Source organism: Telopea speciosissima, chromosome 5 (genome assembly GCF_018873765.1).
Source record: "Telopea speciosissima isolate NSW1024214 ecotype Mountain lineage chromosome 5, Tspe_v1, whole genome shotgun sequence".
In the NCBI taxonomy this organism is placed as follows: Eukaryota; Viridiplantae; Streptophyta; class Magnoliopsida; order Proteales; family Proteaceae; genus Telopea; species Telopea speciosissima.
Genome location: NC_057920.1, coordinates 795,380 through 808,811, shown reverse-complemented (window position 1 = coordinate 808,811; position 13,432 = coordinate 795,380). Strand labels below are relative to the sequence as shown.

The 13,432-nt window shown below is 40.4% G+C and overlaps 1 protein-coding gene across 2 annotated transcripts in view; it reads right to left on the bottom strand.

The window, feature by feature from the left end:
* Window positions 1-13,432, bottom strand: part of LOC122661925 (V-type proton ATPase subunit a2-like) — a 33,488-nt gene that overhangs the window by 16,160 nt on the left and 3,896 nt on the right. For both annotated transcript variants that reach the window (XR_006332939.1, XM_043857442.1), the window contains exons 7-9: window positions 9,931-10,068; window positions 9,068-9,175; window positions 8,505-8,612 (exon numbers count right to left, since the gene is read on the bottom strand). Coding sequence is in view for 1 of the 2 variants with exons in the window: in XM_043857442.1 (XP_043713377.1) it covers window positions 8,505-8,612; window positions 9,068-9,175; window positions 9,931-10,068 (354 nt within the window). In the remaining variant the exon portion in view is untranslated. The remainder of the gene's footprint in view (window positions 1-8,504; window positions 8,613-9,067; window positions 9,176-9,930; window positions 10,069-13,432) is intronic.

Genomic DNA, 13,432 nt, shown 5'->3' with positions numbered 1-13,432 from the left:
TTTTTCCACTCCACTTAACTGCCACGTGCAAGTTTGGTGAGTGCCAAATTTTGGTGGACAGATCATACAGATCATTATCTAGTCATAGGTAAAATTTTCATGTGTCATTATGGTGCCCCAATCTAACATCCACAAGTCATTTTGGTGCTTTAATAATTTTTTTTTAAAACCAAAGGAGATGAGCACAACAGGAAAGATTGAGAAACCAAGATGGAAAGCCCCGAATATGGTGGGTCATATGGTTGAGATAGGCAGGTAGCCTATCCAAAGAACACCTCATTTATTCAATGGTCAAACTATCAAATCATAGTTCAAAGTAATAAAAGGAAATATGATGAGAGAAGAGGAAAGGGAGAAGAATAAGAAGAGAAAAAGAGTATGTAGGAATGCTTGGGGAGAGAATTGATTTCTTTACCCTATATTTACTTACTTTTGAATGTCATATAAATTACATCAATACCCCCACGGTAACATAAGAGGACCTAGGGAGGTAAATACAAGCTTATTTAGCAAAGTATCCATAATACCCGTACTCCATGCACTCTAATACTCCCCCTCAAGCTGGAGAATAAATGTCATACATGCCCAGCTTGCTCAAGAGGGTGCTGAACTGGAGAGAGTTAATCTCTTTGGTGAAAATATTGGCGAACTAGTTGTCTGTCTTCACAAAGGAGTGCAGTCTTGTAGATGTAGCCAAAGTCAATTTTTCCTTTAATGAAATGCCGATCCACTTCAATGTGCTTAGCCTGGTCGTGTTGCACAGGGTTGTGAACGATACTTTTTTTTTTAAAACCCGAATATTACCTGGGACCCGGGCCAGACCCTAGAATATTATTAAAATCAATCAATGAATAACGAATACAAGGGGGGATGTACCACCTTACCCCAATCCATAGGAGCACTCACTCTCAACTCAACTCTGGACCCACCCCATACAAATTTAAACATCTATTTCCTTAGAACTGGCAAACCAGCCCTATCCTCTTGAAGAATACGTTGCCGATCACCCGGTAGCCGGCTGCCAACGTGGTAACTGATAGAGGAACTACTATCACAAGCCAGGTTGGCCATCCAATCAACCGCCCTATTACTCTCCCTATAAGCAAAGGTGACCAGCGCCCAAGTAGAACAAATTAAGGCCATGACCTCCTGGAAACAATACCAACCCCTCTAGAGATTACACCTCTTATGACTAATCATTCTAACAATGGAAGCAGAGTCTGAATTAACCACAACATCAGAAGGACACAAATCATGGCACAACTTCAAGCCATCTCTCAGAGCTCTCAGCTCGGCCAATGAGTTAGTGCAATCACCATAGAAATGAGAGAAGGCAGCCAAAACAACACCTTCCTTATCCCTTATTACCCCTCCACCCCCACCAACACCAAGAGGAGCGATACTTATAGCAGCTTTATTGTCAGAATACAGCCGCATGGATCCCTCAATATCAAACCCCAACTCTTGAACCAACCATTTTCAACCATAGAAGTCCACACAGTCCAGTTGTTTTTTACTACTCCATGTAACTAGGTTACCACCTACAAATGTGCAATACCCAATGTAGACCTTCAGTCAGTAACAAATCTTGACCAATCAAATTCAATGCAGCCTTCAATCCTCAAATGATTGTGTTTGGTGTACAATAGCCCTTTCCTCGGGTTAGACTTCAAGTACCTAAGGATGCGATACATAGCATCCAATTACCCACTGATGCAGAATGATCACCAAATAGGGCTTATTTCTTTAGAAATAGGCCTAGGGTTGGGTTATATACATGTTGGGCCTTTGTTCCCAAGGGTTTTTTATGTATTAGGCCACTTTAATGAGCCTAAACTAGGGGCATATAGGTTGCATACGGGATTAGCCCAATAGTTAGTTTATTTTCCTATTTTTTAGATTGAACCGGTTTAGAATTGGTTGCATCCAATTGGTTCAATTGGTCCAATTTAAGTGAAGTGTTCCTATTGGTCAATAGGTCCTTATATCCTATTGGCTAACATGGGATCTACTTTAAATTAGTTGTTTTTAAGTTAGATTCTCTTATTTTAAGTTAGTAGGGGTAGTTAGGATATTTTACTGTTTTAAATTAGTAATTTGATTGTAATTAGATCTCTTCCACGATTTTAAGTGAAGAGGAAGTTAGATTGTATTAGGATTTGGCCTTTGGCCTTTAATTATAAATAAAGCAACCGTGGGAGGCTCCCCGAGATTGAGATTTGAAATTAAAATACAGAATTCGTGGCTGTCTTGCTGCTGCTCCTTAGGGTGGGTGGAATCCTACGACTCCTTACGCCGTGACGGCTGGGAGGGTCTCTCTTCGAAGGTGATTTCATCCTTCATCCCTTAACTTGCTGCCGATGGAATCCTATAGTAAGTTGAGATTTAAATTTCTGTTTTTAGTTTCCTTCCCTCCCCCATTCGATCCCTCTTGTTTTTCTATTTGAATTTCCAAAACCCTAGATCATCTAGGCATTATCCAGCCATCATCCTACCTCTGTTTTACACCAAAATCAGAGCACAGCCTTCCCGTACCATCTCCCCCACTCGACCAGACTTGCTACCCATTCTGTCCAGCCAAACCCTAAGATCCCTCTTCTCCATTGAACCCTAAAAACCCTAATTTTCTGCTGGGACACATTCAGCCATCAGAAACCTTCCATATTGCAACCGAATCTTCCCCCTAGCCCCTCTAACAGTCGACCTTAACCCCTGCCCCTGAATCCTACTGTAAACCCTAGTTTTGGCTATTTTCTTAATTTAAAAAACCCGAAACCCTAACCCTAAATCTGCAGAATTTTGAAACCTACCCAAATCCAGATATTTTTATATCATAATGACCCTCTAAACCTGCAGATTAAAACCCTATAAACCCCATTCCCAATTCCCATCCTAAACCCTAATTTTGCCCTAAAACAGCCCCTAATCAGCCCTAAACAGCAGGCTTGACCAAAGCTTGATTCCAATTGGCTCCTAGTAGGATTATCACCTATTCTAGGACTTCATTACCCACTCTTGAGAACATGCATAAACTCACTACCCTAATAGCGTAAGCAATATCAGGGCGAGTCACAGAAAGATAGATGAACTTTCCCACTAACCTCTGGTACTTCCCTACATTGAGTAGAGACTTTCTACAATCTTCACCTAACTTGAGATTTTGATCAATAGGTGAGTTTGTTGGTTACAGCCCAACAATCCGGTCTCCTTCAACAAATCCAACACAAACTTCCTTTGACAAATATTTATCTCCTTTTGTGACCTTGACGCTTCAATTCCCAAGAAATATTTCAAGGGCCCAAGGCCCTTAATCTCAAATTGTTGACCTAAAAGTCTCTTTATCTCTTCCCGATTATTTCCAATAACCACAATGTTATCCACAAAGACAATTAGAGTTGTGATGGTACCATTACCACGTCGGGTAAATAGAGTATGATTAGTTCGACTCTGGGTGTATCCATTCTTCAGAATAGCTTGTCTAAACCCTCTCAAGTCAAGCCTTCGGGGACTGTTTGAGGCCATATAGATTTCTTAAGACGACATACTTTTCCTTCAGCTGAGGGAAACTTGAAGCCTAAAGTGGTTTGCATATACACTTCCTCTTTCAAGTCACCATGGAAGAATGTATTTTTGACATCCAACTGATACAGTGGCTAGTCTCGATTGGCTGCCAATGATAAAAGGACTCTTATCGAATTATGTTTAGACACAGGGGCAAATGTCTCCTGATAGTCAATTCCATACACTTGACTATATCCTTTGGCCACCAATCTGTCCTTATATCTCTCAATAGTGTCATCGGATCCATTCTTGATTGAGTAAACCCATCTACATACAACCGGGGCTCTCCCCTTTGGAAGATCAACAAGCTCTCCAGTACTGTTCTTCTCAATGGTTGTCATTTCTGTACTCATAGCTTCCATCTACTTTGGATTCAGACATGGTCTCAGTGACATTCTTGGGAATAGGAGTTGAGGAAAGAGTAACTGAGAAAGCAACACTTATAGGAGAGATTGCATCATAGGAAACAAACTTGGTTATGGGATTAGTACAAGCTCTTGTTCCTTTCCGAACAGAAATGAGATCTAACTCAGAAGGAAGGGAAGAAGTATTACCTGACTTGGAAAGGTGAGGCTCATAATGCGGAACCAAAGAGGATTCCGGGCAGGTCTTCTTTTCCCTTCTTGTATATACAAGTAACTCCTTCTCCTTGTGAACCTTCTCAATGCAAGGTTCCCCTTCAGTACCAGCTCCCCTGACCGGTCTAATACGTCAACAACATCCACACCCTAGTGCTTTCCCACATCAAGAAGAAAGAGAAGAATAGGCAAAGGTTGAAAAGGGTGGACAACAACAGCAACCTCTTCACTTCCACTACTCTCCCCTAAAGAGGTGACATATGGGGAGTAAAAAAGGGCACAAATTCAAAGAAGTGACATCTTTGGAGATAAGCCGCTTCCTGGAGGATTGATGGTAGCACTTATAGCCTTTTGTAGAAGGGGCATAACCAAGAAAAAACATTAAGAGCTTTAGGATCAAGTTTAGTCAGGGCAGACTTATTAACATGCACATAGCACACACACCCAAACACTTTGGGATGAAGAGAGAAGGCAGACACATGGGGAAACAGGATTTCTAAAGGAGATTTAAAACTAATTATACTAGATGGCATATGATTCATCAAGAAGACAACAAGCACTAAAGAGCATCAAACTAGAAAGTCTTGGGGACATGCATACCAAATAGTAGGCTCCTAGTAAAAATGGCTATTCTTTCGCTTAGCTACCCCATTCTGTTGGGGTGTGTCAACACAAGCAAGATGATGGACAATACCATTATTGGTAAAAAAGGTTTTGAAGCCCCAATACATACTCTCCCCTCTATCAGAGCAAACAATTTTCGGTCTAGTATCAAATTGAATGCAAATCATCTGGTAGAAATTTTTGAAAGCATCATAAACATCACTTTTGTGTTTCAAGAAGAAGACCCACGTGGTGCGGGAGTAGTCATCAACAAGCGAAACAAAATAACGATAACCAAATAAATAAGAGGTAGGAGTGATCCCCAAATTCAGAATGCACAATAAGAAATGGAGTAGTAAACCAATTACCATGGTAGGGATAATGGGAACGACAATGCTTAGCAAACAAACATGGTTCACATTGAAAAACATGGGAATTAAAAATAGAGGAAAACAAATGGGGTAAGTGTTTTTTTATAACAACAAAAGAGGGATGTTCTAAACGCTGATGCCAAAGCATTGAAAATCAATTGTACTGTTGTCACTATGCCCACAAACATATGACTGAGCTTCTTTCAAAAAAGATGGCCTTGGTTCAAGAAGATATAGCCCTTTCTCTTCATGTCCGCTGTCAATAATCCTCTTCATCACCCCTAAAAAATACAATGAGAAGGAAAGAAGGTGACACAATAATTTAAAGATTGGTTAAGTGACTCACAAATAGAAGGTCAGTATCAATGTTTGGAACATGGAGGATAAAGTCAAGAGATTAGAAGAGGAGACTTGCACACTACCCTCACCAGAGATTGAGGAAAGTGAACCATCAGCAATTCTAACCTTATCCCTACTTGAGCAAACAGGAGTTGTAACAGTGAGACATACCAGTCCTCTGAATGACCCAAGAGGAGGAAGTAGCAGTGGTAGAAGCCTACAATGCTGAAGCCGAAGAATCTGACACGGTTGCTATAGGAGAGGAGCTACCCAACTGTGTCATAACTCATAACCCACCAGAAAACTGCATGATCTCCCTTTGTGAGGAAACAATTGTCCGCCTATAGGCCAGAGGGATGCCCTATGGGCTTGGTTTCAGTCATCACAGCATTTGCTCTAGCTCCCCCTCTCATGCCACAATGCATACCAATGGATGCAGGTGTAGGAGGATGTCCATGAAGGTCCCAATAGGTTTCCCTAGTGTACCTGGTTTTGCCACAATGGTGACATCTAAGTCTATCTCTGTCATCCCCACAGGTTGAACCTTGGCCTCTTCCTCTACCACGTCATCCTCTCTGTGCACCAGAGGCAAAAGTAGATCTCTCAATGGATGGTGTAGTTTCCATGGCCACTCTTCTGGTTTCTTTACTTTCCAAATAGCCACACACTTCATCTAGATATGGAAGGGGTGATTTGCCCAACATTTGCACTCGGATTGGTTCATATTCCAGGTTAAGGAGAATCAAGACACGCTCCTTCAAGCTATTATGTTGTGCTTGAGGATATTTGAAGGGGTTTCAGGCCTCCGGATCAATCTCTCAAAATCCTTCCATTTTTTGGCAGGGATCTCAGATGCTAACAAGTCTATTCTGCAGGAGAAGACTGGCTTTTCGTTGGGTCATCTTCATGTCAAATACTTGGGTTTACTTCTTATCCCTATTAGATTGAATGCTAACCATTGCACTCCTATTTTAGATCTCATGTGCATAAGGCTTCAACACTAGAAGGGCAAGCTTCTCTCTTATGTTAGTCGTCTAGAATCGATCAAATTTGACCTTCAATCCTCTTACATCTATTGGTCTGGTACCTTTGGGCTGCCTCAGTCCACCATCAAGGATCTGGAGTCCCTTATGTGTACGTTTCTCAAGAAAGGATCTGAAGCTTCTAGATTTCTCTATCCTATCAGTTGGGCTTCTGTCTGTCTCCCAAAAGATGAGGGGGGTCTTGGTCTGAGAAAAATTGAGGCCAATTCTGTTGGCATCCTCAAATTGATCTAGAAGCTTGTAGCTAAAAATACAAGTGTTTGGGTCGACTAGATATATGCTAGCCTTCTCCATAATGACTTCATTTGGACAGTCACTCGTTGCTCTAATGCGTCTTGGGTCTGGAGGAAGATCCTCTATCTCCGGCCTCTCGCCTTAGGGGTTGTCATCTCTAAGATTGAGGATGGTGCTTCTACTAGTATCTGGCTTGACAACTGCCACCCCATGGGTGTGTTCCTTCCTTTAATTGGCAGCACTTGGCACTAGAGCCATCTACAGTTCGAGGCTCCACAAGTAATCTATGGCTGGTTGCAGGCCATGATGGTTGGGCCCCTCTCCCCTCTTCTCAATTAGCCGATATTTTGAGTGTCTTGCCTTCCATCCCTAGAAGAACTCTGGGTTCAAGCGATTTAGTCAATTGGTCTCCCTCTTCTATGGGCTTGTTCAGTTTTAAGTTAGTCTAGGACCTCATCCAAACCCGTGCCTTATCTCTCCATGGCGCAGGTTGGTCTGGTTCAAGGGCCACATCCCTTGCCACAGCTTCTCTGTCTGGCAGGTCCACTCTTACTACCTCCCAACGCAGTCACTTCTCATCCATCGGCAGATTCCAATTTCCCTATCCCATTGTCTTTGTTGGAATGTCTCTGAAGATGTTGATCATCTCTTCTTCATGTGTCCCTTCTCCTTCATGATTTGGCATGGGATTCTAGACAAGGCGAAGAAGAATTCTCCCCTTCCAAAGAGAATGTTTTTGGGTACATATGATTTTTTCCGGCAAGTCTATCTGTGATGTGATGGGAAAGCTTGCTTTTAGAGAGCCTGTCTCTCATATTTGGATGGAGCGTAACCTCAGGAAATGGTCTTCTGACCCAAGAACCTTCATTCAGATTTGATACTCCATAGTCTTTGAAGACAAAAGTGAAGTGTTGAGGATCTCTTCTAGATGTGTTAGCTCCCCAAGAAATAGGCATATTATTGTCTCTTGGGGCCTCCCCCTCACCCTGCTCGCCCCCCATTCCTAAGGGATAAGCTTTGTATTTTTTATTTTTTCCTTGTATTGTCTTGTATCTTCTCCCCTCCCCCCACCCTATTTTGGGGTTCCTTGTTTTCTCTTCCTTTTGGTAATGAATTTTTATTCACCCAAAAAAAAAACATGCTCCTTCTAAAATGTTCTATAGACCTTCACCTCATCCTCGGGACTGGACAGCTAGAGGTCCCTATAGTGGTCCTACTCCTCCAAAAGACCAACAATCGTGTTATACTACTCAAAGATAGTCCTATCCCCCTGTTTTATTGTGATAATCTTCTAGAGGAGTTGGTAGACTAATAGCAAAGTCACCCACTAGGTCAAAAGTCTTAGTAACACTATCCCAAATATCCTTGGTTGTCTTTTGCATAAACCTCTTACCAATCTCAGGTTTCATAGAAAAAATAAACCAGGTCATTAAAGTAGAATTCTCTGTCTACCATTTCTGATATGTTGGGTCACTTGAACAAGGCACCTTGACGTTACCAGTGATGTAACCTAACTTCCTACGACTTCGCAGGGATAGCTTCACGGAAATCTACATCAATACCCCCACACTAACATAAGAGAACCCAGGGAGGTAAATACAAACTTATTTAACAAAGTCCCATAATACCCTTACTCCATGAACTCTAACAATCATCAGTCAGCATGGAAGCAAAACAGTAGGCATGGCAGAAACCCTTCCAGGTAAAGAATCCACAGTAGCCTTCTCCCAAGAAAATATTTTTTTTAAGATATTATACGGAGAGAAAAAGAATACCTGTTTTATTGCAAAAACGGGGCTCCATCCCTCTGCCACAAGACACTTCTTTGTCACATCAATGCTGAGCATGTTTAAAGTGTGATAAATAGATTTCTCCTTCCTCACCTTCACAATTTCAAAGACAAAGTTAGATAATTAGTTACAATTTCCCCCAACAAATATCATACATAATTGCAATGTGGTAAATAAACAGTTACAACATGAAGGACATGAAGGATCCATTTGTTTGCCTTGAGAGTGGCAGAAATAGAGAAGAAAATAAAGTGAGGAAGAAAAGCAAGTGAAGGAAAAATGAAACAAACTTAACTTTCTAAAATCCAATCAAAATTTTCGCTTTTTTTGGGGGGATGGGGGGTGGGGTAGGAAAATAGAAAATCATTGGTTCCTCAAAATGCTTATTTCCCACCTGAAGAAAATAAAGTGCAAATTTTCACCCTTTTTTTTAGTGGAACTTTCAAACATCATCCACACAACCAAATAGAAACCCCTCCCCAAATAAATGTCAATGCACAGTTTTCAGAGGCCCAAAAGCTTATCTAATAACATTAGTCCAAACTAACCAAAAAGTCCCACTGCTCAAATTGATAGCCGATGGTCTTTAGGAGATTGTCTCGGTGTAGTAGCCCAACATCAATTGTAGTCTTCATCTCTGCAATTTTCTCAGAGACCTAAAAAATGAAATTGTTGCTAATTCAGACTATCTCATAAAGGTCCCAGTGTAACCAATAATTAATCTGCTGCAGATGACTGCTGAATAAGTAAATAAATCACAAATTCACAGTACAACTATCTCTAAGAAAATCCGAAAAGGTACATTCAGAGTTATTGAAGGCAAGAAGCACCAAAAAAGGCAACCAGGCCTCCCACTGCCTGAGGAACCAGGCAAAGCACACACCTGACCAAACAAGCATATTTGGCAAAAGAAACCAACACTAAGATGCATTAACAAGTTTGCAAACAAATCATATGCTAAAGATAATGAAAACAATAAGGATAATACAGTGAACTGGTATGTTGTGCCTTGAGACTGAATCCAGCTGCATAAATGCCCAGGCCTGACCAAAGTTAAGTGCCCAATGCCAGGTAGGGCACATGCCTGTTGCACAACACTAAATCCAAGCTGAAGTGCATACCATTTGTTGGCATTAGTTCATGCAGTATGTACAATGTGAAACAGTCAAGTCATTAGCTGCAGCAAAATATCATAGTAAAAATATTTGAATTACAGGACGAATGAATTACTCTACTTTGTCAGGATCCCTGAGAAAGAAAGAATAGTTGGTAATGAATACCCCAATAATCAACAAAATAATATCAGGACGCAGTAAAATGGAAACATGGAAGAAACTTCTAACATGAGGAACTCTTCAGCCCCATCACAGGGCTGAGAACAAAGAAACTGAGAATGAAGCACAATGCATACCTCAGTGATAATCTGAGCTTGCTTCCGTAAGTCATCAGTAAATGGGTAACGATTTGCTCCAAAAGCTTCACATATCTTGAGAATTTTGGTCTTTACCCTTTCACCAGAATAGAATACCACAAATACATTTTTCTCAATCTGTAGAGTGATATTAAATGAGAAACAAAACACAGAGCAGAACACCAAGTTTTCTTGGACAAAATACAAAAAATGAACTGCCACAACACAAAGAAACATGAAACTTCTTTGTTTATTGACAAAGTTATAAAGTGGAGTTTACTTTGCATAGGTCTAAGTTCTTGGGTCTAAATCAACAATGAGGTTGAACAAGCAAATTTGTAGTATGAGGGACACCCCAGCAAGAATAGTAAATGCAATTGCACTACATGCGATAGCAGTGAGCAAAGTTGTTAGCCATTAGAAAATCAAGATGACAAGGGAATGGGGCAAAAGCCAGCATATTTAAACATCTGTTAGGGTTCAAGACAACCACCAGCACAAAGAGCATACAGTACAAACAGATTATATGCTACAATACACGAACGTCCAAAAAAGTGTCTAGCTGTGTCCATGTTTTCCAACACAACACCTGTGGACACGACAAGAAATACAATGGAGATATTATAATCATAGGACACTGACTAACCTATAAAGTGTCGGAGTGAATTCTTGGAATGCATTTTTTGGCATGAAACGAGTTGTAGGAGAACTTTTTTTTTTGGGCAATCAACATTAAATTGATTAAGCACACATTTTCATCATCGCTTGGACATCCATCATGAGAAACCTCTATTGAAGGCCAAGTTTTCTACCACGTGGCAATTCCATTGGTTCTCAAATTTTGTAGCCTACTTGTCCACGTCGTCATCTATCAGCCTGGTAAGTTTTAGCCCATCCCGAATTTCCCATGTGGAGATATGAAACTCCAAAAATTGGTTGAAAGTTCAATGTTAGTAGTTTTTGTTAATTGGTTCAACCATCAAATACAAAAGGGAAAAAGCTCAATGCAATGTGAGTCACACAACTGAGATGGGCCCCCAATGACATGTGGCTAATCCACAGGTTCCACAACCCATCAACTAATGGGTCCCCTAAGATCCACCCTCCACATGGCCCAAAATGGGGGACTGTCAGGAGAAAGCTCACGGTGGGGTCCTGAGAGTTCCTGAAAAAGAATGTGCTCATTATGGGTGGCTTTGTGCCATTTTTTAATGTCCATGGGCTTATTTGGGGTTAAAATATGGAGGGTAACTCTTAAGTCTTCTAACATCTAAGGAACACAAAAGCAGAAAGAGAGATGAGGGTTAAAACCTCTTGGCCCAACCATTTCCGATGATTATAATGGAAAGGAAACACACCTGCCAAGCACTTACACTTTCAAGCTGGCTCAATTTTCCAATTCCAGCTATGACAAAGAAAGCAAAAACAACATGGCTAAAACACATGTACATATATCAAAAAAATGACATGCATGGTCAAAAAATTCACTGACCTAATGACATTAATGGGAATGCCCATTCCAATAACAGGAACTCATGCCAAACAGAGACCTGAAAGTTCAAAATTTGACAATGAAAGAGGTAATTATTGTAAATATGGGGGCGGCTAATGTAGGTTAGGACACCTTAAGTGTGAGGGGTTCTCATAGGGTGTCAGTCAGGAAGAACATTATGAAAGTTCATGAAGATTTTGTTGAAAGGACTGCATTTCAGCTGGGTAATGGAACAAGAATGCAACGTCCAGAAAACTTCTACCAGGCTAAGAAACAGAAGTGGGGGAACAAATGAGGAGTACTCAAACATCTGAAGGGGTCTTGGTGAATCAAGTTTTGAAGTTAGGGATAGGTCTATCATTTGGACTCAAGAATTATAAAGGCACCAATTGGATTTTGAAATTTGATCAGTGTACTGACCTCCAGAGTTTACAAAACATTATAGTTGATATCACTGTTCCAGCTAAGAGGTGGATGAATAGTACTAAATATAAATGTGAATTTTCAGTTAAACCGTACTATAATTTTCTGTCATGAAGAATCAGAAATCGCAGATAGGGCATGCATTTGAGAAAATTCAGCTCCTCCTATAGTCAGGTCTTTGATTGGGTTCAATCATTACACAAAGTCTGATCCTAGATCTTTGATTGGGTTCTATCATTAAACAAAGTCTTACTATAGAGCAATTTAAAGAAAAGAGGTTTGAGCTTGGCAAGCAGATGCCATCCATGCTGTAAAGCTGAAGTAACATTCCAAAATATTGTGCCTTCAATATGATGAGGCTGTTAGTTTTTGGACCTTCTACATGTATCTGTTCAGGCGTGGCTGATTTCCGCACCCCCTCCCCGGACTGAAAATATATATTCAGGCATAATTGATTCTTCCTCAAAACATAATTCGAGATTTCAACCTGGACTTTGAACCGAAATATTTCGAATTCCAGTCGAAATTCAACCGAAATCTGGTACATTTCGGTTGGCCATTTGTTTTGTCCGAAACTTCAGGGAAACCCTAATTAAGCATCTCTAAACATATTTGAACCTTTAAATTGTAAATTTTAAAAAAAATAATAAAAATGGTAGTTTGGCTTCGAACTGTAGACTGGTATTGTACGTTGTATGTTTCAGTATCCTTTATCTTATATAACATATTCTACACATAATTTAATAGTAGAAAACATAATATTCAATGAAAGCAATTTACGTGTTAAGAATGACAACCCATTAATAGTATACCAATGTCAAAAAGTGTCACCATAGACAAGTAATAGAGATTGTCTATTTAAGCATTTTTACATATGTTTGAAGCATTAAATTGGAAAAAAGAACAACCAAAATGACTGTTTGGCTTTGAACCCTATGACATATAGCTATCATGTCATCCTTTACCTAAAGAATCTTCAAAGTTCACCTCAACGGAGGTGGAAAATTTTGCCAAATGATGCTTCAAATCCACCTAAATGTTGAAGTGGATGCTCCACAGTTGACCACCAGTCTTGATTCAGTAACAAAATAAAGGACTTCGCCAAAAAATTGAGGTGTTCTAGTTATGGAGTTCCCAGGCGAACAGGGGCGAAATCTCACAATTTTGCCAAAACGAGTCGAAATCTTGTATGCCTGTAGAGTCGACTCCTGCTTCATTTCGAGGCTTCTTGAAACTGAAAATATTTCGCGAAATTTGGTTGACATGTCCCAAAAGCAGTGATGATGTGGAACCTAATTCCTTTTGTACTATGTTGGATATTGCGGAGTGAAAGAAGTTATGGGGCACTGAAGAATTAGTTACCAGGAGCTCACACATACCTGGTGTACTATATTTTTTTGAATGCAGCATTTCAGTTAAATCTCATTTTTCTCCCCTTCTCTTCCTGTGGTTGTAATTGCTACTTTTTAATATATAAATAAGGGAGAAGGTTCTCCATGACGCTAGTGTGGGCAGGAATCTGCACGCCACACAAATGGCGGTGCAGAGGACGGTATCATTCATATGGGACCCATATGGTCGAGCAAG